Source organism: Stigmatopora argus, chromosome 15 (assembly GCF_051989625.1).
Source record: "Stigmatopora argus isolate UIUO_Sarg chromosome 15, RoL_Sarg_1.0, whole genome shotgun sequence".
Taxonomy (NCBI): domain Eukaryota; kingdom Metazoa; phylum Chordata; class Actinopteri; order Syngnathiformes; family Syngnathidae; genus Stigmatopora; species Stigmatopora argus.
In genome coordinates this window covers 649,033-674,238 of record NC_135401.1, presented here as the reverse complement: position 1 = coordinate 674,238, position 25,206 = coordinate 649,033, and the positions used below count along the sequence as shown (strand labels likewise).

Sequence of the window (25,206 nt, the reverse complement as noted above, 5' to 3'; positions counted from 1 at the left end):
CTTCGTCATTTTACTCAGGCTTTTTGCCGATGAGTTTTTATTTCTCGGAATTAGCAAAAACAATTGACACGTGCTAGCATCGTCAGCGTCAAAAGAAAAATCACAGGTGACAAATTCAGAGAGGAGAAAGATTTAAAGTGCGGCAGTGAGTGGATGAGAGTGCCTTTTAGTCACAGTGACTCTCAAAAAAGTGGCTTTTGGATCCAATTGGCATTTAAAGGCAGCAACATTAGAATCTCTTGCCAAGTGATTTCAAAATAAATGTCAGCCTGGAACATTAAAAAGAAAAAAATCGGGGTTGATTACGGCATTTTTGAAGAATGAAACTCCTCCGCGGCATTTTGGAGTGAGTCGCTTGAAAATTTGCACCATTTGCGCTTAAGGCAATTTCTATATGTTCCTTTTTTCCCTTTTTGTAGTAGTTGAGGTAGCGATGGATTCGGACTGGGCTTTCCGAGGGCGACTAACGCGAGTCGGTCCGATCGGGGTGTCCGTTACCTGGCCTGGCCCGGTTTTGAGGTCCTCCCGATCCCCCCGTCCGCTCGCCGTCGCCGTGACCTTCCTCCTCGCCGTCGGCGTCGCCGGGGCAATGCTCCCGCAGCCACTGTCGGCAGATGTTCCGCATGACCGAGTCCCGAGCCGACTCGGCCTCCCGCAGGACCCCCCGCACCAGCGGGCCGGCCCTGGCGGCCTCCATTTTGACGGCCAGTAAGTAGGCGGGACGTAGCTTCTTGCACAGCAGGTAAGCTTTGATCTGAGGAAGCAACGTCATTTGCTGTCATTGGCAACTTATATAAAGTGTTTAAAAACAAACCACATTGCAGATGGAGTCATGAAAATACTGTTTTTAAAAAAAATGGAAAAACGGAGCTTGGGCTGGGACGATGCATTATAAACCTGACGGGCCACCGAGTTTTTCAAAAGCGTGTGTGACATGCTAGATCAGGGGTAGGGAATCTACATGTGGCTCTTTTGATGGGTGCATCTGGCTCTTTGCTAACCTGTGAGCTAAAATATGGAACCCGCTGGTGACAGAACTGAGATATTACATCTAGAACTGCTTTAATCTTCATTTTTCTGCATTAGACTACTAGAATGCATACTCATTGATTAGCAACTGCATAAGAATGTTGTCAAAAGTATTCTTTTTTTTCCCACTTGACTTAAATTTGGGGTATGGCTCTTAAGGAATAACTTTCGAAAATATGAATTGTTTATGGCTCTCTTCGTCAAAAAGGTTCCCGACCCGTGCTAGAGTGTTTGATTTATTAACGATTGCATGTTGAGAATGTACAACGAGTTTGGATTGGATGGGTTTATCGGTGTTCGATTGTTGATCCTTTGATCCATATGGCAAGTGTGTGGCATGTTAAAGAATATCGGTATTCGATTATTGAGGTCTTAGCACATAGCTTGAGGCAGGGGAGATTTGTAGTCATTACGATAAAAAGTTGGATTGAAGAAACAACAACGTATCACTGTTGTGATTATTTCTCCCTGTGTTTTAAGATTAAATGCAGGGTGTAACACGTCCATATAAAAGTTCCCTCTTTTACAAACGACCACAATGGATAATTTTAGCTAATACCTTAGAACAGATAACTCCCAGGCTCACCTTGATTTCCGTGCTCTTGATCTCCAGAATGAGACTTTCTACTTCTTTGGCCTGCCACAAAGAAAAGGAACAAACGTCAATGCGATACAAAGAACGGGAACGCACATCACGGCGGCGAGGTTTTCCGCAACGGCGCGTGTGCTCACGTCCGCCGCTCCTTTGTCCGCCGCCTCCACGCAGCTGAGGACCAGCGCGTCTCCGTCGCCCCTGGTGGCGGCGCCCGACTCTCGCACGCACTTGAGCAGCTGACGCGCCGCCGAGAACTTCCTGTGGCGGACCAGCCGCTGTCCGGCTCTCACGTACACCGCCTGCGCCTCCAGTTGAAAATCCTGTGCCGACAAACACGTATGACCTTTTCCGTTTTTTGTTTTTTTCGTGACCGGACGATTCGTCGAAAGACGTTTCGCCGACGGACGTTTGGCCGACGGACAGTTCGCCGAATGGATCAACGTTTTCTATGCTGGTGTAAATTTTCTGGAGTAGGATTTCTGGATTTACAATTTCATTACAGTAGTACTTACCGTTACTACTACCTTATTTTCTCTATTTCTACTGTCACGTACTGTTCTGCGTGATCTCCAAATGGCTACTACTTTAAACGCAAGGATAAAATAAAAAATATCAAAAATTGCCAGCACATTGTGGTACGTACTTGTATTTAGAAATATGTCCAGCGGGGGGCAGTACATGCCCTTGTTATTCCTAAATGAATGTTATCTGTAACGAGCCGTATATGGCCCGCGGGCCGAGGTTGAAAAACATTTACACACACAATCCGGGGGCGGGGAGAGCGCGCGAATCCCGTTTCGGCGAAACGTCCGTTCGGCGAACTGTCCGTCGGCCAAACGTCCGTCGACGAAATGCATTTCGCCGAATCGTCCAAGTACCGTTATTTTTTTTTGATCAAAAAACGCCAATCGTCACCTGGATGACTCGGTAAGCGATGCCGAAGCCTTCCTCCACGTTTTTCCCGCCGAGCATCACCTGCAAATTCACAAACAACCGTTTTCAACAGAAAATCCAAGACATTTTGCACGGGAAAAACATATTTACAGGCTTTTTACGTGGTTCCAGTTTTTGTCCAACTTTACATCTTTTTGTGTCTGTATCCGTTTTAGCTACCGCAACCAAGATGGCGGCGTTCAAGTGGCGGCCGGCGGCGCCAGCTCCGTCCACTCTTGCTCGTTTTTGTGTTTTTGCTGCTTTTCTATCTTAATGATTCGATTTGGTGATTCTTAATGATCCCAGTTACTTTGATTTGCTTTGTACTTTGTACTTTTGCTAATCACCCACCCCCTGCAACTGTCACAATGAAATTTCCCGAATACGGGATGAATAAAGTTATCCCATCCAATCCAATATGGGGGCGATCCGCCCCGCAAGCACTTTGCAACTTATGTACAGAATGAAATGCTTTTGTTTTTTTTGTGGCTATATCACTTAAGCGCCTGACCTTGCAGGCCACTTCGGCTTTCACCGCGCTCCCGCCAAACAAGGTGGGCGGGGCCCCGGAGCCGCCGGCGGCGGGCGGCGTCTCGCGACGGTGCAAGAAGCGGGTGACCTCCAGCTGCAGCTCGATGGTGTTCATGTGCCTGAAGATAAAACGTAAAGACGCCAGAAAATAGCAGCAAGTTAGAAAAGTCGTCTTTTTCACCCAGAAAACCGGAGCCCGAACCTCGAGTCCGAAAGATGGAGACGGGTGTCCACTCACCTGGACACGTCGCTTGATGACATGATTTTCCGGAAGGCCTTCTTCCTGACTCCGCCCCTGCACTGCTGCTCCTGCAGGTACGTCTTCAGGTGCTCTTTGGCTCGCACCAACCAGCGCTAACGTGAGTAACATATTGACAATATCATGTCAATGCGGACCAAGTACCGTACTTAAAAAAAAAAAAAATCATTGTTCGGCTGAGCCACTCTGACCACCAAACAGCTCATGTTTTTTTGGCTAAAATAATCCAAAAAAACCTTAATATGTTACATTACCAGGTGCCTATTTTATGTGTTGTTTCCTATTTTACTATTAAACTTCCATGTATAATGTTTGTGCTTGGGTTTTGATATTGATAAAGTAAAAAAAAAATCCCACCCTCAAAAATGGAACTTATACGACCATTTCATTGACTTATAACTATTTGTTTAACCCCTCCCCTTTCCATGGGCCTTCCTTGGCTAGTCCGACTTATACTCCGGTTTGTCCGAAAAATACGATGAATAGGCTTGTGTTTGCGTACCTGTTGGTCACCAAGCTGCTGGTACGAAGTGGCTCCGTGGGCGAAGAAGCGGATGCAGGTCATGGCCGCACGCACGTGATCCTGCCGAGTTCATAACGTCACGTTAAGAGCATTCTTAAGATGGAATCATTTTGTAAAATCTAAAAATATATTTAAAAAAGCTAAAATAAACATTGTTTTAGATCTATAAAAAATGGAATATTCAGGGATTTTAATCCATTTATTAAAAAAACAACTAAATATTATATCTAAAATGGTCCGGCCAACGTGAAATCAAGTTGACGTTAAAGCGGCTCGCGAACCCACCCGAGTCTGACACCCTTGGGTTAGGTGAAATAAAAGTCACGTTAGGCACGAAAGGCGGCTAGATTTGGGGAGCACCGACCGTCATGAACTGTTGGAGCTGGTAGAGCGTATGGAAGTAGCCCCGTCGCTGCAGCCACTGGCAGGAGGCCATCAGGTAGCGGCCGCACGCTTCCAAAGCCGGGTCCAGTTTCTCCAGGACGTCCTGCAGCTCGCCCAGGCGTCCTCGCTCCAGGGCCGGTTGCAGCACCCCCTCCAGGAACACTTCCTCCGGGGCGTCCTGAAGGAGGACGGCGACAACTCGTCACCGCAATGAACTTGAACTCACCCGTAGACGTCTGATCGAATCTCCAAATGGTTTCCGGCAAGAAAATGGAGAGCCACCTTGTCCAGGAGGTACGAAAGCGCCTCCGTCATGGCGTCGTGGCGCATGTAGAAGCTGACCAGCGCCAGGTGCGGGGCGTACGCCTTCAGGTAGTAGAGGCACTCCTGGTGGAGGACCCCCGCCGGGACATCGGAGCGCTCGCTCAGGGCGTCCTGCAGCTCCTGCAGCGGGGCTAAAATGTCCTCGCTCAAAGTCTTGAAGGGAACAAAAAAAATTGAAATGCTAAATGAATATATACCGTATTTTCACGACTATAAGGCGCACATAAAAGTCTTAAATTTCCTCCAAAATAGACCGGGCGCCTCATAATCCAGTGCGCTTTATATATGGACCAATACTAAAATTGTTATCAGGATAAAATCAAATAAATCAGTGGATAGGGTACACCATCCTCTACAGCTCTCACAACTACGGCAAGCAGCCCCTGACTCTATTTCCCCCGTAGAAAAAGTACTGCGCCGTGACTGCTGGGATATGTAGTTCTTTTGTCAATACACCCAATGGATTGTGGTCTGTACATCGACATCAATACAGCTTTACGAAGCATGGAAAGCAGCGTTGGAATAGTTACGCTAGCTACTAGCTAGTTACTATTTGCAAATGGATTGTGGCCGCCTGGACGAACGTATAAAACTCAGCGTTTTCGATGACTCATTCGGACAATTGTTCAATTCGGACACAGAAAATGAGGACTTTGATGGATTTGTGGGTGATGATGACGTGAGTACATTGTAAAATGTCTAAATAAAGTACAACCCAACTCCGTTTTGCTTCTGTTGCCTTTTTAAAAACGTGTTTTTAGCGCGTGTCCGTATGTTTAAGCTGGTTGTATGTTTTGCCATCCCTGGCTGCGTCTATAAAAACGGTGCGTCCTTTGAGTGCTTAAAATACAGAAATAGCACTCGTTACTGACAATGCGGCTAAAAATACGCTGCGCTGTATAGTCGTGAAAATACGGTATATGATATTACAAAACCATTCAAACGAGCAATCAGGGCCCTTGTTACGAGGCAGGTCGACTTGACAGGAAAAAACTTGTGCCGTACGTACCGCGGCGGGTCTGACGGCGGTCTCCAGGTGCTTGACGATCTCCTGCAGCAAAATGGGGCCCACGTTGACCTGGTTGCGGTCCAGGGGGGCCTTTAAGCAGCGCGCAAACTTCTCCCGCGCCGCCGTCAGGTTGCCGGCCTTCAACGACGCCATGGCCCACGCTTGCCACACGGCGCAGGGGTCCAGGCCGCTTTTGGTGGACACCTGGTGGAGGGGTAAAATATAATAATAATAATCGGACATAGGCTTTGTCATCATCATTGACTCGACAAAAGCCTAATTGTCATCATACCCAGCTGGGTATGACCAAATTGGTAAATATCATCATAGTCAAAGTTTAGCGTTCTTTTTTTGTTTTTTTTCTGGGTGTGTGACATGTTTCTCACCTCTACCGCCAGCTGGTAATACTCGGCTTCCAAAAGCTGGTTTCGGAGGCGCGTGACGGCCACCGTCTCCAGGATGTCGTCCAGCGAGGGGATGTGTTTGTAATTGGCTGTCACCAGGATTTTTAGCACGTCCACTTTGCTAATGTAGCTGCGAGTGTACAAGATGAAATCAGCAATGTTAACAATGCATTTAGCTTAGAAGTGTTTGATATGGTCGCCGGACTTTTGGTCGCCCGGAAGGTTATTGATAATTACCATTTAAAATTGTTGGTAAAATTCCCTAAATACAAGCTGTGAATTATTATTTAGTCATGCTTAATGCCCTATCAATTATTAGGCTAAAGAAAAACTCCAAATTTCCCGGACTTTTATTGTGTTTTGTTGGAGAACTTGTTAAGACCCTGACTCAACTGACGTCGCTTCTTAAAGGGACAGCGCATGTACATACAAACTCTTCTACACTCACACGTTGGCTCAGTGAAACTGCTCATGGCCATTGTTGGCTTTTATTCATGCGTAGACCGTCTTGTTTTACCTTGTTTTGTCGCCGGACTTTTGGTTGCCGGTTGTTTGGGTCCGGGCGACCAAGCGACCAAACGTCCGGTCACGGTTTGATACATGTGATTTTTTTTCTCTCCCCCTGATCAAAACTGATGTAGCATCTCAATACGATATAAACTATATGTGGCATGTCGCGGATTTTCTCGCATATAAGCCGTATTTGTAACACAAAAAAATGACTGAATCAAGGGTACGGCTGACGGTGATAGACGCCCAAGTCATTTAAGATGGCAACTCAAAACGGATTGGATGTCCAACACCGTCCGTCAATGAGCCTTAGATTTCCATTTTTCTTGACGACATCGGCGGCGACACAATTTTCCCCGAACGCTCTTTTGGACGGCGACGCACCTGTCGCACAAGGCCAGGTCCTGGTGGCGTCCCACCTTGACGAACATGAGCTTGGCGCTGAAGAGCAGTCGGCGCATGACGTCGGTCAGCAGGCAGGCGTCCACCTCGGGGTTGGTCAGCTTGCGGGACAGTCCGCGGCAGTGCTCGATCAGCCGCCGGCCGCACGCCGCTTGATCGCCGTGCAGGGACAGGATGGTCACGCACAGCTGGGCGCTGGGCGCCTTGGGTGGGGAACAGACAAAAAAAAAATATTTGAGAAGGTACGAGACGGTCGGTCGAGAGAGGCGATTGGCCGCCAACCTGCTCGTAGTAGAAGTCGTTGCGCAGGCGCTGGTTTTGCGCCGGATCGGCGGAGAGCCGGAACTGCCTGGGGGCCATCTCGGGAAGGTGCAACGTGCCGCCGCCGTCGCCGAGGGCGTCTTCTATCGGGACGGGACTCCCCGCCGCTGCGCCGAGGGAAGAAGCGCCTCGGGTTAAAACATGTCGCAGCGTCTTTGTGCATTCCGCGTCGGGTGGAAGAGCCAATCGGTTTTGAGCAGGAGGGCCAAATAGATGAGCATTTTGAGCCCGTTCTCTCTCTTTAAGTGATTATAAAATCATTATTTAGGTCACTAGCAATGTCTCTCTCGATGGAAATACTCCGTATAAGTACGGGTAGTATCGGGTGTTTTTATTCGCAAGCAGGTTTCGATGAACGGGAATACTTTGGCTTAGAAATGAGTGACGCTAATAAAGCATTTCTTGAGGAGAGAACATTAATGTTCACTTTACGTCATACAAAAATAATAGGATTTATCAGTTATGGGTTACATTTCTTTTTCAGTTGTATACTAAATGGGAATATTGTGGCTTGGATGACTCAAAATGTGATGTAAACGTATGTGGGGCATTTTTTTTTCTTTTAAATGACCAAAAATAGTCACTGGTTTGAAAACAAAAATGGCAGAGAGGCAAATGTATCCGTAACTTACCTTCATCTGCTTCCAGCTCGTCATCAGAACTGCGGAAGAACCAAGACATTTAGCATATTCATTTAAGAGAAAAATGCAAAATAAAAATAAAAACATACCGTATTTTCACGACTATAAGGCGCACATAAAAGTCTTATGTTTTTTCCAAAATAGACAGAGCGCCTTATAATCCAGTGCGCTTTATATATGGACCAATACTAAAATTGTTAGCACGATAAAATCAAATAAATCAGTCAATACTGTACACCATCTCTCACAACTACGGCAAGCAGCCCCTGACTCTATTTTCCCCGTAGAAAAAGTAGTGCACAGTGACTGCTGGGATATGTAGTTCTTTTGTCAATACACCCAATGGATTGTGGCCTGTATACATCGACATCAACACACCTTTACGAAGCATGGAAGGAAGCGTTGGAATAGTTACACTAGCTACTAGCTAGCTACTATTTGCAAATGGATTGTGGCCGCCTGGACGAACGTATTAAACTCAGCGTTTTCGATGGACAATTGTTTAATTCGGACACAGAAAATGAGGACTTTGATGGATTTGTGGGTGATGATGACGTGAGTACAGTGTAAAATGGCTAAATAAAGTACAACCCAACTCAGTTTTGCTTCCGTTGCCTTTTTAAAAACGTGTTTTTAGCGTGTGTCCGTATCTTTAAGCTGGTGTATGTTTTGCCATGCCTGGCTGCGTCTTTAAAAATGGTGCGTCCTTTGTGCGTGTCAAATACAGAAATAGCACTCGTTACTGACACTGCGGCTAAAAATACGATGCGCCGTATAGTCGTGAAAATAGGGTACTAAAGTCAATCATCAGAAAAATAGTTCACCTGGAAAAGAACAATGATCAGCAAACAGTAAACGAGCATGAAATTGTACTCACTCGGGGTGAAAGTAGGAGTAACACTGGTCACACACTCGGACTTCCTCGCCGGGAGATCCGTCCACGGCCATCTTGCGTTCCGAGCAAGCCCGACAAACCAGGCGGCCGCAACGTCGACAGTGATGCCGCCGGTTGAACTGAGTGAGGACAACGCCCACCGCTTTGTTAACCGTTATTGTCACGCTTTTACCACACTTTGATGGTGTTTTATCACTCACCATGGTGAAGCGCTCCCGTTGGCATACCATGCACACGTCCCGCTGGGTATCGGGCACCCAGTCTTTGCGGTCGGGCGGTCGATCGGGCGGCTGGAATCTGGCGGGCGAGGACCGCTTCCTTCCCGCCGAGCCTCGGTCCCGCTCTCTGTCGCCGCTGTTTGTGGAGGGCGTGTGGGTGGGCGTGCTGCCTGCCGGGGAGACGTGGGTCAACGCTACGGATCGTCGCCGAGTCGCCACGGGTCGACTCACTGGCGGAGGACGGCGGTGGAGATTCCAGACGGCCGGACGATAGGGAGACGCCGTCCTGGGCGGGACACTGGGTCAGGGCGTCCTGTAGGCTGATGATGGAGTCTGGCAAAAATAATAATAATAATAAAGATTTTGTGGTGAATCTTTAGTTGGCAGTGGTCGAAGTAAGGAGTTCCATATGTTAACATTGTGGCCTACCCGAGTCAAAATGTTCTTTTAAAGGTGAAGTCAATTACCATATTTTCACGACTATAAGGCGCACCACATTATAAGGCGCACCCTCAATGAATGACACATTAGAATTTTTTTCCATATATAAAGCACACTGTATTATAAGGCGCCCTGTCTATTTTGGACAAAATTTAAGACTTTTAAGTGCGCCCTATAGTCGTGAAAATACGGTACACAAAAAAAGTGTTAATGACATCCAATTCATAAAGTTGGGGCTGCAAATAACAATTTCTTGAGGATGATTGTTCACGCGCAGCTAAAAAGGAATAGTGCGGAATGCTTGAATATTTGGGAAATCTGTCCCAAAATGGTGGAATTTCGCTTTCAATTTTGAACGTCTAAAACTTATAATATTCAACACTGAACCCAATCAACTTCTTTGACTTTCTTGATTTAAAATAATGACTTTTTGCAAAATCTCTGCCCAAATTGAGGTGGCATTTGGAAGCTGATTTTTCATAATTGAATTGAATGCTTTCATTGTCAAGATCTTGAGGCAAAATGGCAGCTTTCTATTGAGAGAAGGCTCCACTCACCCGATCTGGACCTCTCCCACGGGGCGCACGGAAAGTCCAAGGCCTTGCGGGCGTACTCGTCCAGGAGCCCGTCCACCACCTCCGGCCCGAAGCCCGCCTCCCGGCCCGCCGGCGAGCCCCTCAGGGCGGCGGCAGCCCGCCGGGCCCAGTCCACCTTCAGGTTCATGAGCATCTGCTCCAGCATGAGTAGCGGCTCCGCCAGCAGGGGGTAGTAGTCGTGGCGGGCGCCCGGCGGCAGGGCCAGCGACAGCGTGGAGCCCAGCTCCAAGGTGCGGATGTGGCGTCGGCGCGCCGGCGACGCCTGCCTCCGGAAGTGAAGCGTCACGTAGTCGGCCAGGAAGTGGCAGGCCGCTAAGCCCGGCCGGCGGTCCAAGGCGCGCTCGCACACCTCCAGGCCGCAAGCTAAGCCCTGGAGAAGCTAAAGGGTAGAACAGATACGCATGGTGGGTTGCCAGGTTCATTTAAGTTTTTCACATTTTCTGCAAAATACTGAGAGCGGAAAAGCGGAAAAACGAGGAACGTATCTATATTTTTATTAGTGGATCTGCAAGCAGTTTTTATGATGGTGCTGAGATCCTATTGCATCTTTTCGACCGCGAGTCAAAGCCACAGCGTCAGTTGAGCGTGCTAACTACCGAGCTAATGAAGACGGGTTAGCGGTAGTGCCGCGTACGCAAAACTTGACGACCATTTTTTTCATGTATTTTGCAACTGGCGATTTTTCTCCCCGCCTTGTGTCCCCCCCTCGAACCTGGAAGGCTTCGTTCGTCTGTCCTTTGTCCAGCAGATCCAGCAGATGCTCCGTCTGCAGCTGCAATCGGTACTGCTGGCTCACGGGATGAAGCTCGGCCCACTTGGCGCCAAGCGAAAAAGCCTGCCGAAAAGAAAACGTCAGTCTCTGGTGAAATCGTTTTTCTTTTTCGTTGCCGTTTCCACATTAAAACGGAAAAACGCACACCTTAGCTTCCAGCATCTGCGCTAGCACGGACTCGGGGTTAGCTTTCGATTGCGCCCTCAGCTCCTGCCACGTATCCCATGGCAACGGCGGCTGCAAGGCTAACATCTGTCGGGAGAAAGTGGTCAAGTTTTCAGTTGTTTTTTTTTCGGGGTGCAAAGGTCATTTGGTACCTGGCCGTATACGTCCAGCTCCGTCTTCTTTCGTAGCAGGTCGACTCGGAGCGAGGCTTCGGCCACGTCGTCCAGGCAGAGGTCCAGAAGATCGACACAGGCGGCGAGCGGCCACCGATCCGCCACCTGGAGAACCACGCGAGCGCGCAGGTCGCCGCCCCACACCCGGAAAAGGTGCTTGATGCCTTGTTCGTCACCTTGAAGGCGGAGAAGCTACGTTTTCTTCAACATCCAACAAGTATAGTTCATTTTGGTAACAGAAGAAAATGGGCCTCATTATTATTTTTTAAATAAAAACACTAAATTACGTGAATATCCAAAAAGCGATACTGAGGTTATTCATTATTAATAGAAACGATTACATTTAATACACATTTTTAGGAATAAAGTAGACGTTAATTAAAACAACGTTCAAAGGGATAAAAACAGAATTGCACTCATTATCACATAAATAATTAAAATATGAATAACAATAAGCGTTTAGCGCAGGGGTAGGGAACCTATGGCTCAGGAGCCATATGTGGCTCTTGTGATGGGTGTATATGGCTCTCCGCTAACCTGTGTGGTAAAATATGAGAACCGCTGGTGAGAGACCACCTAAGTCCGGAACGCACCAATGGGAGCGTCATGGCGACAATATCTGCAGTGCCTTTTTAATCATAATTTTTTCTTCATTATACTCTTCTGCATGCATACTCTCATTGATACTCATTGTATAGGAACAGTGAAAATTCAGAATTCAGAGACTTTTTTTTAACTTTCAAAGTGGTGAAACGATTAATAAATGCAAATTTTCATGTATTTTTACTGTTAAATTCTGAATATGGCTCTCAAGGAATAATGTTGAATTATGAATTGTTTCTGGCTCTCTTCGTCAAAAAGGTTCCCGACCCCTGCTTTAGCGTCATTGTCGACCTAAAAATGGCTCAAATTCTCAGCCTTTCCTTTTTAAGAAACATGTAAAGTTCAAAGTAGAATTAGAACCAATGACGTGATTCATGTGCGAGCAAAAATTGGTGACGATTTATTTAAATAAAGCATTTTGGGGTCGATCCGGCGTGTCGGTCGGGGCTTACCTTCCAAGGCCGCCCAGGCTAGCAGGCGATCCCTCAGCTCTCCCTGCTGGTCGCCGCCAGGCCCGTAGAGCTCCAGCAACCTCAGCGCTCGCTCCACGTCGGCGGAAGCCAGCGCCCGCCGAAAGGCGTCGGCGGCCGCCTCACGCGCCGCCTCGTCCCGGGGCCCGGCGAGCAGGAGCCCCACCGGGGGCGTCCCGCACAGCCTGGCGGCGAGCCCCTCGTCGTCGACGGGGCCCAGCACGGGTTCGGCCATGACGCCCAGGTACGCCCGGAGCGTCGGCCGGGCCAGGAGGAGGGCGTCGGCCTCGCGGCCGATCTGCTCCGCGTCCATGGGCGGCTCCTTGCGGCCGCCGCGGAAGTAGCCCGTCCAGCCCGAGGATTGGCTGCGAGCGCTCTCGCCTTTGGAGGCGCTCAAACACACCAGGGCCGCCACCAGGGGCGAGCGAGACTTCAGGAAGGTCAGCAGGGACGGGGTGAGCGAGAAGGACCGGGACGAGGCGGGCGAAGAAGCGGCGGCCGGCGAGTCGTCCTCCGAAGAGACGGACTCCACGCTGGCGTCGGACGGGAGCTCGTCCAAACCCAGCGTGGTCGCGTGATGGCCGGCGTGGCGTTGGAGCAACGAGGTCAAAGCGGAAACGCCGAACGCGTCGTCGTCGACGTCTTTCCCGGCCCCAACGCCATCCCGGGTCTGGTCCCGAAAGGCGGTCCCCGTGGGCGGGACCTTGCAGCATCGTTGGATGATCACTTGCTGGAGGCTGAGGCTAAGCCCCGCCTCTCTTAGCAGGGAGAGCATCCTAGACGGAAACAGACAAAGAAAAAAAGATTCCAAATATAATCCATTTTTTAAAAAAAGGTAAATTTTGAACAGACATGGACATAGCATTATTTATAAAATTTAAATTTTTGGATTGGATTGGATTACATATATATATACATATATACATATATATACACATATATATATACATATATATACATATATATACACATATATACATATATATATATACATATATACACATATACACATATATATACATATATACATATATATATACATATATATACATATATATACACATATATACATATATACACATATATATACACACACATATATACATATATACACATATATATACACACACATATACATATATATACATATACATATATATAGGTATATATATATATACACATATGTATATTTGTATATGTATATATATATATATACACACATATATATATATATATATATATACATATATATACACAAATATATATATATATATACATATACATATACATACATATATATATACATACATATATATACATAGATACATACATTTTAGAACAGATATACAAAAATATATAGATGTACTGAAAATGTTTCACATAACTAAAATATTATTTTGTAAAAATTCTAAATGCAGTCCCTTTTTTCTTCACAAATACTCGTTTTAACGCCCACATTGGAAAAATGGGACAGTAAAAAGGTCAAAGCATAAAAAGCCATTTCAAAATATAAATGTAACTTGCTTGCACATCTCACTGCAGAACACCAACATGAACGATTGTAATGTGCAAAATAAAATGCAGTGATGGGAGCTTTAGAACAGGTGATCAGATTAGTATTAGTTAAATGAAAAATAAACAAACAGAAAAATAGGATTAGAAGTGATTGTGATCACAATTTGGTACAAAACATCTAAGGTGAGGATTACCACACAAATGAAAATGAAGTCATTCAAAGCAGATGCTTGACAAAAGTTGCACCCAAAAAAATGGATGCCGGACTCCACCCGATGCAACAGATGGTGCAAATTTTTTGGAGTCAATTTACCCCAAAAAATTAATTTAAAAAAATCTACGATGTAGTGAATCCGCGATATTTGAGGGATTACTGTAAATTGCCACCTTCTACTCAATGACCGATTTGGAAAAGCCTGACCGGGCCACAAAAATACCCAAATAATTTGTCAGCAAACACATACCTGTCCGGAGAAACTTGCCGCTCAAACATGAGGTAGGAGAGAAGCTGCGACGGAGTTTGAAGCAAGACCGGCAACGGGTTCCCCAGCTTCACCTCGCTGGCCTGGTCTGAGACAAAACAAGGCGTCAAGAACAACGACAACGGCAACAACGACTTCTCACCCTTCTTCCACCCCGGCGGGCCGCCAACCTTCCGATCCGAGGCCGCGCACCAACAGGGCGGCCAACGCGTCGACGTAGTTCAGAAAGACGCGGACGAAGTGGGGCCTGCTCAGGTCCCCGTCGGGCTCGAAGGGGCAAAGGCGGTCCAGCGAACTCAGCAGCCGCTTGATGGCGGAACGCACCGGACGGGGGTCCGGTTCCGACGCCTTCCCGCCGGCCTGCTCCGACAGTAGCGCGGCGAGGGAGGCGGAGGATGCCGCCACGCCGTCTGAGAGAAAAGGACGATGAATTGGTGGGTGGCCAGCCAATGGCAGGGCACAAGGAGACCAACAACCAATCACACTCATGGCCAGGTACAATTTAGCATTCAATTAGCCTAGATTAAAATCCCTGAATATTCTGTTGTTTATAGATCTAAAACAATGTTTATTTGAGCTTTTTTTTATATTTTTAGATTTTACAAAATGATTTTTGAACTAAAAACACAGAAAAAAAATAGATTGAAAAATGACAATGATTGATTTAAAAGGGGGAATATCAGGAAATGTAATATACATCTATACTCTTCATTTGAATTTGATCCTAAAACAGAAAATCGCCACTCATGATTTACTTTCTCGGGCCACACAAAATGATGCGGCGGGCCAGATTTGGCCCCCGGGCCGCCACTTTGACACAGGTGCACTAGATGAATCAATAAACAAAAATCGAAAAAAGCTCTGCGTGATAAAATAAAATTTGACATCAAGTACCAACTAAGATTCCTGATTTTTTAAACGATAAATAAATTAAGCTTGGGTTGAGAAAAGCAATAAAGCGCATATAAGTGAGCGTACTGACCGGCGACCTCGATGGCAGAGCTTAGCTCGCGCAGGCTGCTGTCCAAGCGTTGCGTCAGGGCCAGCCTGGCAGCGATGCACTCCTCGCTCAGCGTCGGGTGGCAGCTCAGCAGCACCTCCTGGATGCAGCACCCAAAAGGTCTGGCCGTGGCCGGCGCCGGCTCTTCCCTCGCCGCGCTCTCTGAACACAAGCGGCAACCGTCGCTTAGGGCAGCCATTTTGGATCTGGCCACGCCGTCGGTTCGCTCACCCGTCATCTTGACCGAGTTCTTGCTGGGCGCGTGGCGATTGAGGATCTTGCTGAGGTGTTGCAAGAGCAGAGGAAACCCGCAGATGTTCTCCGGACGAAGAGCTTTGGGATCCACGCGCACGCCTGCGGGGGAGACGGGTAGTCGTCATCGTGACGTCGGCCAGCCCGGACGGCAAAGGGCGACGTACCGCGAGCCTCCAGGCCGGCGGCGAGGCGGCGCTCGGCCGTGTCCAGCAGCTGCCGAGAGGTCTTCCAAAGCTGGCAGTGGCAACACGCCAGGTCGAAGGCCGCCATGGCCGACGGGCTGAGCTCCTCCAGCAGGGTGCTCAACGGGCAGGCTGGGTCCGGGGAGCATCGCTCGCTCCAGTAGTCCTCCCGGAGGGACGGCAGCGGGTGGGTCGGCGTGCTGAGGAGGCGCTGGGCTATGTCGGAGATGGAGTAGAAAGCTACGCCTACGGAAGAAAGAAACAAATGAGGGAAAACCGACCAGAGTGAAAACAAGACCAGTTTCTGTTTTGTTTTTTGACTGGCTAGAAAAAATGACTAAAACTAGCTTTAGTGTTTCCTCCCTGTATTTGTAATGGCTCACTCAAAAACTCACTGACTTGCTGACGTTTGGGGAGCCTATTGGCTGAATTTGACTTCTATTCTTACGCTCAAAGAACCAAAACTAAAAAAAAAAACTAACTAATTCAATTAAACAAATGAAAAAAAATAAGTAATAATTATTCTATAAGAAACCTTACCTAAATGAAACAAAAATCAACATAAACCCAACCAAAATGACTGCCCTCCAAAAGCTCACCAAGAAAAAACATTTACAATCCAATAAACCTGAACTAAAAACAACTAAAATTCCCTTGACCTTATAATAAATAAATCATCCAAAACAACCTCAACCCCCCATAAAATTCTTAAACTCTACTCTTCAAAATAAAACCAACTACGACTAGCAAAAACAAACCTGAAGCTAAAGTAGCTGGGCAAAGTGACTTTATGTCAATGAAATTATACATTCCCAGACTCCAATCATGACCCAAAAACGGAACTAACCTAAACGAAGCACGAAAAAGCAAATGCTAGTCACGTGGGTGACCTCGGGAGGTCCGCGTAGAGGTCTCACCTGCTGCCGCCGCGTTTCCAATGGCCTGAAGGGTGAAGCGACCGCTGCTGCCCAATCGGCTGCGCTCGCCAGCCCCGGCAGCCGAAGCGACGCACGGGCCCTCGGATGACGAAGACGACGACGACGACTGACTTTCCATCTTCTGCTCCACCTGGCTCAGTTCCTCCAGGACTTCCGTGTAGCGCTCCATTAAGGCCAGCTCGCCGCAGGGGGCCGACGCCTCCAGGTCGAAAACCAGAGACACCTTCGCAAAAGGCATCGGGCAAATGGTAAAACAAGGAGCGCTCGCTGGGGGTGTCGTCAACCGTCCCTAGCCGCCTGGATAACTCACCTGACGGGCCTCCATGAAGTTTCCGCAGCGGATGCAGGAGACGAGGAGAGACTCCGGGGGAGACAACATGGCGGGGATCAGCCATTCTACATTCAGGTGGCAAGAAAATAAAAAATGAAATAAAATACCGCTAATTTACTATTTAGCGTTTTGGCAGCCGTGCCTGAGCTAAATTAGCAATGCTAAAGGAAGCTAATGCTCGCATATTTTTTAGCGAGAAAAGACCATTATCTGGCCGACGTGAGCGATAGAACTAGAATAGCAACTAAAAACAGAAATAATTCTCGAAAGACTTTCTTTCAAAAATTCAATGTTTATCGTATAAATATAGATCACCTGTTGTTTTCCATACTTCATCGAGGGCGTCCTGTTTTAACTCTGCCGAGGGAGAAAAAAAACATTAAAAATTATAGACTGTAATATGTAATACACAGAATTGTGGATTTTTGTTGTTAGTCTCTATTATTGCCATTTGTGTATATTGTAGCGAGATTTAAGCATTTGATTAGATTGAAAAATGATGGCAGTGGCATTATGTCCAGCAAGACACTTGTGTCCTACATTTTGGAGTTGCACACGAATGCAACAGTGATTGCTTGCCGCTTTGGAATTTTTGAATGTAAACAACATGGCAGTGGTATTTTACCGCAATCTGATACGCTGTCAACTCACATTGTAGGCGCCAATGCCAGAAGTGAAATATTAATGTTTCATGGCTAAAAAGCGGGAATTTGTGAGTTTCATTCATTTCAAATGTTGTTTTTTGTGATAGCATGCATTGGATTAGCCCCTGAAATCATGTTAGACTCAGTAGTAGCTATGGTTATTATCATGTAGAAAATTATATTGTGGCTGCCATATTTCTTCCCTTACTAAATCTACTTTTTGTGTAAAATGCCCACCCTACCTGAACTGGGGCCGACCTCCCCACCCATTGAGGAAGGGCTCCCACTTTTTGGGGTTTTCCTCAAAACCTCGGAACCTGCAAAAATAGAGAGAAGGATCAATCCACCATTGCCGCACACTGTAAAAAATGTTTTAGAGAGAGAATGATCAATCCACCATTGCTGCACACTGTAAAAAATGTTTTAAAAAAAACTACCGGTCCTGCATTTTTTACCGCTTCCGCTGCGATGGTTACTGGTGACGATCTGCAGCCTCCACTGAGCCTCAGCGGTGCGCTTGGACAACCTAAGCAGGCGAGCCCCGAAGGTCCCGCCGGCCACCGAGCAACCCAGGCTCTCCGCTAACTCCGCCTCCCCGGGGCCCGCCGGGGACACGGCCTCCAGAGTTTCTTTGAGGAGCTTCAGAAAGCCCTCCAGGGCCGTTTGGTCCGCCAGGAAGCCCTGGCAGCCTTGGACCAGGTGGGCCAGATCTGGCTCGGGCGGTCGGGGACTGGCGGGTTCCTCCCCGGTTTCCGAGGAGGCCGGGTTTGTGGCGCTCTCCTGCTCGGGGCTCGGTGGAGCAAAATCGGCGCCGGAGAGGAAAAGCAGCGAGAAGATGTTTTCCAGCAGCTCCAGCCGGAACAGGACGGGCACGGAATCCAAGTACACTTGGCATTCGGACAGGTAGCGCCGAAATGGCGACTGGCCATCTAGAAAGACGGGAAAAAAATCTTTATTTGTAATCATTTTGGGAAGAAGCTAATACTGCGGATGGAAAACTTAGCGATTGCTAGCAATAACGCTAACTCTACAGCAAGGGTGTCAGACTCGGGTTGGTTGGCGGGCCACTTTAGCGTCAACTCGATTTCACGTGGGCCGGACCATTTTAGATAGAATATTTAGATATTTTTTTATAAATGGATTAAAAGAACTGGATTAAAAGCCCTGAATATTCCGTTTTTTATATATCTCAAACAATGTTTATTTTAGCTTTTTTTAAATATATTTTTAGATTTTACAAAATGATTTTTGAACTAAAAACACAGAAAAATCGATTAAAAAAAATGACAATTATTGATTTCAAAAGGGGGAAAGTCAGGAAATTTTATATAAATCTATACTCCTATAACCCTCATTTTAATTTGATCCTAAAACAGAAAGTCAGCACTCATGATTTACTTTCTCGGGCCGCACAAAATGATGCGGTGGGCCAGATTTGGCCCCCGGGCCACCACTTTGACACTTGTGCTCTACAGCGAAGAAGAAAATGGAAAAAAAGGAAGAGCAATAATTCAGTTTGTGGTGAGGAAATGAAAATCTTAATGTAGTTATATAATCAATTATTCCCTGATTTGCCCGTTTTATTGTGTACTTCATTTAGGGGTCTCACAGCCCAAATAGGGGGAGAGCTGAGCATTTCAATAAGTTGGACATTTTTATTTTAGTTCTATTCATATTTGGTCATTTAGTTTCTTTAAAAAATAAGGTTGGAGATTTAAAATAAATAAATAAAACAGTCTATAGTTCAATTCCAAACCTTGTGAAGTGGCGAGGAGGCTGGGCTCGGTCCCTTCCCAAGCGTCTCTCCGTCTCTTGGCTCGACAGCGGCTGCACGCCACCCTCTCGTGGGCGTTGACGCACAGCGCGTAGATGGCGTACTTCATGGCGCAGAAGCCGCGGAAGACCACCACGCTCCTCTGCGCCGCGGGGCTCAAAACTGCCTCGCCGTCACCTGCGGGACAAAATATCCAAAAGGAGTTCATTAAAGGCGATACGCCCACAATTGGGGGGGATAACGAGGCCGGGCTGCACGCTGACTTCCTGGATTGGGAGTCTCTTGGAGCAGGTCGAGAACGCGGCGCTCTTCAAAGCGTGCCAGCGGCGTCAACGTGTGCAGAATGTAGAGAGCCGAGTGACTGTCCAGACTTTGCAGCTGCCCCAGCAAAGCCTCCTTGGGAATACCGCTGTTCTCACAGAAAACAACATTCAAACTTAGAGACGGACCGAAAATTCTGAGGCTGAAATGTGCCGAGAAAATTTAAAAAAAAATGGCATTTTGCGCGCCCCTTAGTAACTTCGCTTTTCATCTGGGAAACATTTTTGATAGAGAGACCCATAAACGATTCCTATTACAATTTAAAAGTCAAAATACATGAAAATGAGTGTCTATTTTTAAGTCATCTTACCACTTATACAGTACAAATGAATTCTGTTGACATCATTGTTACGCTGCAGCTAATCGACGAGGATCAATGGCATTAGATTAGATTACTTTATTCATCCAGAGAATACAGACACAGGAAAAGAAATTTTAACTATAAATAAATTAATAAATATTTAAATAAATAAGCATATGTATATATATAATAAGCATACGCAGGAGTATAATGGAAAAAAAGGATTTAAAAAGGCCCTAGAGCAAGGGTGTCAGACTCGGGTTGTTTCGCGGGCTGCATTAACGTCAACTCAATTTCATGTGGCCCGGACCATTTTAGATATAATATTTAGATTTTTTTTTAAATAAATGGATTAAAAGAACTGGATTAAAAGCCCTGAATATTCAGTTTTCTTCTAGATCTAAAACAATGTTTATTTTAGCTTTTTTAAATATATTTTTAGATTTTACAAAATGATTTTTGAACTATAAACACAGAAAAAATTGATTAAAAATTACAATTATTGATTTCAAAGGTGGAAAATCAGGAAATTTAATATACATCTATACTCTTCATTTGAATTTGATCCTAAAACAGAAGTCAGCACTCATGATTGACTTTCCCGGGCCACACAAAATGAAGCGGCGGGCCAGATTTGGCCCCCGGGCCACCACTTTGACACCTGTGCGCTAGAGGTAGTGACAACACCACCGTGCCGACGCAATGCTCCCATTATTGCGTTCAGGACTTGTCTGTTTCCGTATTTTAGCTCAGAGCCACATGCATCCATCATGAGGGCCGCATGTGGCTCCCGAGCCACAGGTTCCCTAGACAGTCCCTAGAAAAAGAAAAAAAAAAACAATACTCACGGATTGTTGTTTTTACACCACTCCAGTATCCCAAGCTGCGAGGACAAAAGGTTGGCAAAGTCACGCAGGACCGAGTCCTTGGCGGATGGCTAAAATAAAGCAAGAAATAAAAGCGCCACGTGTGAAAGAAGCAGCAAAGCCTTTTGGAAAAGTGCGTGGGCTCAAGACCTGCTGGTGATGCAGGACGCGGAGCAGCGCTAGCGCCGAGCCGAGACTGGCGCACTGCGTCCATCCTAGCAGCAGCAGCAGGCGACACAGGGGGCGAAACTCGGAGCGCAACATGTCCTTCAGCTGAGAAAACTCCTCGTGCTTGATGAGATCCAACGCCGTCACCTATGGAAGGAGCGGAGAACAAAAAAAAAAAGCGGCTTTTCATCTTCGAATCACGCTGGACTTCTTCAATTTTGCAAGAAAGAGGAGGATTATTTGGGAACTCTTGTACACATTAAGAAGAAAAAAAAAACATTCCTGCTCTAGCCTAACATAAACCGTCACCGAGAAGTTTGACGTTGTTGCGACTGCTATGCTTCAATTCACGGCGCCCTTTATTGGTAATAAACACAAACAGTGGCACCAAGGCAGATTTAACCCTTTGTTCCCTTGCCGCTACAAAAATACAATTTTATTGTACATTCAAAAACATAAATTGTAAGAAACCGCGAATTATTTCTTCATAAATGTAATATTAGAATAGATCATTTTGACTGGGTATATTAGATTAGATTAGAATATAATATAAAATTTAAAAAAAATCAACATATATAGTTAATTTGTGTGATTTAATAACTTTTAAGGAAGTTCAATGTTAGGATTAGTCTTTTTTTTACATTTATTTTTACTGCAAATGAATATCGGCTCCAAAAATCGGTTATTGGTCTCAGTCCTGAGTGACGGTCCACAAGCAGAGGCGACTTACCAAGACCTGCTCCAGGAAGTGCTTCCCGCTGCCGAGACCCTCAAAGTAGATCATCTTCCAGGCGGACGAACGCTCGCCATGGCAACACAGGCTCAGCGCCAGCTTCTCGGCCTCCGGCAGGCGAGCTGGAGACAAACAGACGACACGCTGTGAGTTTTTACCCCGACGTTTTCCGGCCAAAACGGGGATCCGCCGCAACCGCACCTGGCGTCTGGGGGGCGCTCCTGAGCAGGAAATCCCGCCGCAGCCTCAGCGCGACCGAGGAGTACGCCGCCAGGAGCGCGTGGCAGCCGGGCCGAACCAGAGCGCTCAGGACCCTGTCCTCGTCCAGGGGACCGTCTCTGGACGCCCACAGCATCTCGCACAGGGCCTCTAATTGGTGGTCGCCTCCGCCGGGACGCCGCGGCCTTGGCGGCATGGCCGCCAAGGCCGAGTAGACGTCCTCTTCCCACTCGGGATCCGAGGCGGGGTTTTCCAGTTTGGTGAGCAGGTGGCGGATGAACACGTGCTGCACGGGTGCTTCGTCCACACTGGACTGGAAGGTAAGGACAAAAAATTATAATAATAATAATAGTGGATCGGGGTCATATAGCAACAGTGCATAGAGACAGTTAGCATTAGCATTTTTGCGATTGGTCGACTGATCGGTTCATGTAGGAAACACATTATTTACTGTTTACATTAGAAAAATCTTAGAATTTGTACTTTTTTTTATTGGAAAATGTCAATGAAATTTGATTTACTCTAGAACAAGATTATTAGCATTTTTTTCTTCTATGTATTATTTTTATGTAAAATGATACTTTTTAAATCAAGGTCATTTTGTTCAATATTATTTTAAAAACTTAAAAGAGATCATAACTGTTTTTCCTAGATTATTTTTAATGTCCATTTAGAAAAATAAACACTTTGTCAACTATTTAGCAAAGGAGTTTGAACCTTCCCAGGCATCAAATCAGACATTTTTCCCATGACAAAAATGAATATATTTTTCTAATTTAAAAAATAACGTCCTTTAAAAGAGACATGTTAGTACTTTGAATCTTTCCAGAAGGAGAAAAAAATGGTTCAATTTCTCCACGACCCAAAAAAAAAGCATTATCCTGTGGCAAATAATCATACAGAAAAAATAATTGACCACTATTACCTGCAAGAAATGTGCAAGTGACCGTGCAAGCCTGGGCTTCTTCTTCTCCAGCAATGTAAGCAAACAACACTCCACGGCGGCTTGCGATGATTCTTTGGCGCTTTGCGTGCCCGCAAAAGCCTGGTGAACCTGCTGCTGGATGGGACACGGTCAGACCATTAGGGCTCCCAAATACCCAGAGAGAATAGCAAAGTAAGAACGTCACCTCGAGGAGATCCTCTTGGACACCCTCTGCCCACAGATGCTCCAGCAGGAGAAGAAACTCTAACTGGGTTCTGACCTTGGGAGAAATCTTCCCCCCAAAATGAAAGCAAAGTGAGAATCCACACGTACACTTTTACAAATTCAACGTGGGTTGAGCTGACCTGCTGCTCGGTCTGTTGTTCAAAAATCCGCAGCCAAAACCAGGACAGCTTGTGTGGACTGCCAACAGATTCCCACCTGGAAGTTTGTTAAGCCGTTTAGTTAAATTTATCCAGCACAACATCATGAAAACTCATAATCAGGGCTGCCACAAACAATTATATTTTAATTTTCGACTCATCAGATTTTTTTTTACTGTTTTGACTATTTTCACTCATTTAAAAATAAATAAACCCTGACTTACGTCACATTTTGGGACATGCAGGTCACAATATTAATGTAAGGTTTATTTTTTATTTCGTACTAGGAAGACTGGGTATTTCTATACCATTGATGGTGGTAGACGTCCAATCCATTTTGACCGGGAGGGTTGGCAGTGAGGTCGTAACCTCAAAATTGATTAAATATCTATCGCTGTTAAAGGTAACCAATTATAAGTTAAATTTGAAAAAAAAAAGAAGCCTAAAAAGATGTTTTTTTCTGCTCCTTTTTAAATGTAATATATTATTTTTAAAATAAATTAGAATATTTAGTTACGTTTTGTGTTTGTTATATAATTTTCACAAGCAGAACCAAGATGACAATGAAAAAGATTTTTTTTTAAATGTAAGGATAACGATCATTAAGTGTTTCACAGGACGTTTTAAAATTAATGAATGTCAAATTTCGATTAAAAAGAAATCAAGGGATTTTTAAGATGCTGATTCTTATTTTTAAACCTGAAAACATTTTTTTTTTTTTTTTTTTAAAGTTTAAAAATACCAAAGATCATTTTTTAAAACAGGCGAGAATATTTACTTTTAACCCATTGGCTACCATTAAAAATTAAAGAAGTCACATAAAAAATGTCAATATAGAATGCAGTTGTAACTCATTTACCCCATTTGACAGCGATACATGTCCAATCTATTTGGAATGGGAGGGACCTCAAAAAAGATTTATTGACAATCAAAATAGTCATGGATTAAATTGATAGTCCATTAATGGTGGCAGTCCTAATCTTAAACCGATGACAAACAAATAAAGGAAAATAGCAATTGGACTTACTTTAAACGATAAGGATGGCAGACGACCGCTTTGACAATCTCCCGCACTTTCGCCGCCGTCTCCGCCGCCGCAAGCAGCTGCGGCACGCAAGCGCTGGCCACCTCCCACTCACCGCACATCAGGCATCGCTTAAAGTAGTCGAAGAGGGCCTGGAGCGACGTCTCGGCCTCGCGCCCGAAGGGGTGCGCCGCCTGGGCGTCCATTTTGGACGGTGCACCGGACGCGAGAGCGCCACCGGAGGTCAGCTGTCCCTTCGGACGAGTCGGAAACGGGAGCCTCGTAGACCTGGAGCAGACAATAATACATCATAATCATAAATTAATTAACATTTTAATTCGTGAAGAGTTTGCCCGAGAAAACTCACAAAAGAGAAGCCCACCGCCATGTTTTGGGAAAATCTTTATAATGTTAACTTGGCAATAATTGTGAATATTTTGTGTTATTAAAAGCCATATAGTGAGTATGCTTACAAAACGGTGCAGTCCTAAAATGCAGTTTAAACAAACAAAAATACATTACAATTCAGTTAATTCAGTTGTTTACGTACTGAACACAAGATGTCACAACTGGGCTTTCAACCGTACAACCAGACTAAGTTAAAATATTTATTCTTTATTTTTTTTAGCAGTATTCTGTCCTGGCAGGGTTCACTGACAGATGACCAAACGTCAAGTTAGCGTTAGCATGTATATTAGCATTAGCGAGCAAGAAAGTTAGTGGCAAGTTCCGTGGAAAAAAAACTACATTGCAATTATAGCTACGCTGTAAAGCACATAAAATTAATAAAATGACTTGCCCATGTCTTTGTGTAGTTTGTAGCACGGAATTTGAAGAGTTGTGTGCACTTTTCTTAGCCCCTTGCGTTCAGCTACTTCACCGACTGCCAAAGTGCGGTCACGTGAGTTGATCAGCTGACTCAATTGAAGCCATCGGATTGGTCAGAG

At 45.8% G+C, this 25,206-nt stretch overlaps 1 protein-coding gene across 1 annotated transcript; it reads right to left on the bottom strand.

Annotated features, from left to right (window-relative positions):
- Nucleotides 1–5: 5 nt before the first annotated feature.
- On the bottom strand, nt 6–25,206 carry zfyve26 (zinc finger, FYVE domain containing 26). Its single transcript, XM_077621257.1, has 43 exons — nt 25,059–25,206; nt 24,263–24,547; nt 23,218–23,293; nt 23,058–23,144; nt 22,853–22,984; nt 21,910–22,240; nt 21,706–21,830; nt 20,958–21,122; nt 20,790–20,878; nt 19,583–19,728; nt 19,302–19,496; nt 18,001–18,474; nt 17,788–17,862; nt 17,217–17,258; nt 16,881–16,966; nt 16,550–16,793; nt 15,615–15,878; nt 15,427–15,549; nt 15,178–15,357; nt 14,366–14,605; nt 14,178–14,283; nt 12,181–12,974; nt 11,105–11,301; nt 10,935–11,039; nt 10,728–10,850; nt 9,977–10,394; nt 9,210–9,311; nt 8,961–9,148; nt 8,743–8,879; nt 7,857–7,885; nt 7,186–7,331; nt 6,886–7,106; nt 5,974–6,121; nt 5,588–5,791; nt 4,537–4,731; nt 4,235–4,432; nt 3,850–3,930; nt 3,327–3,442; nt 3,069–3,207; nt 2,540–2,599; nt 1,762–1,944; nt 1,616–1,666; nt 6–754 (listed from the first exon to the last, which is right to left on the bottom strand). The coding sequence occupies exons 2-43, from the start codon at nt 24,463–24,465 to the stop codon at nt 464–466; spliced, it is 7,509 nt and encodes a 2,502-aa protein (XP_077477383.1). The 5' UTR covers nt 24,466–24,547; nt 25,059–25,206; the 3' UTR covers nt 6–463.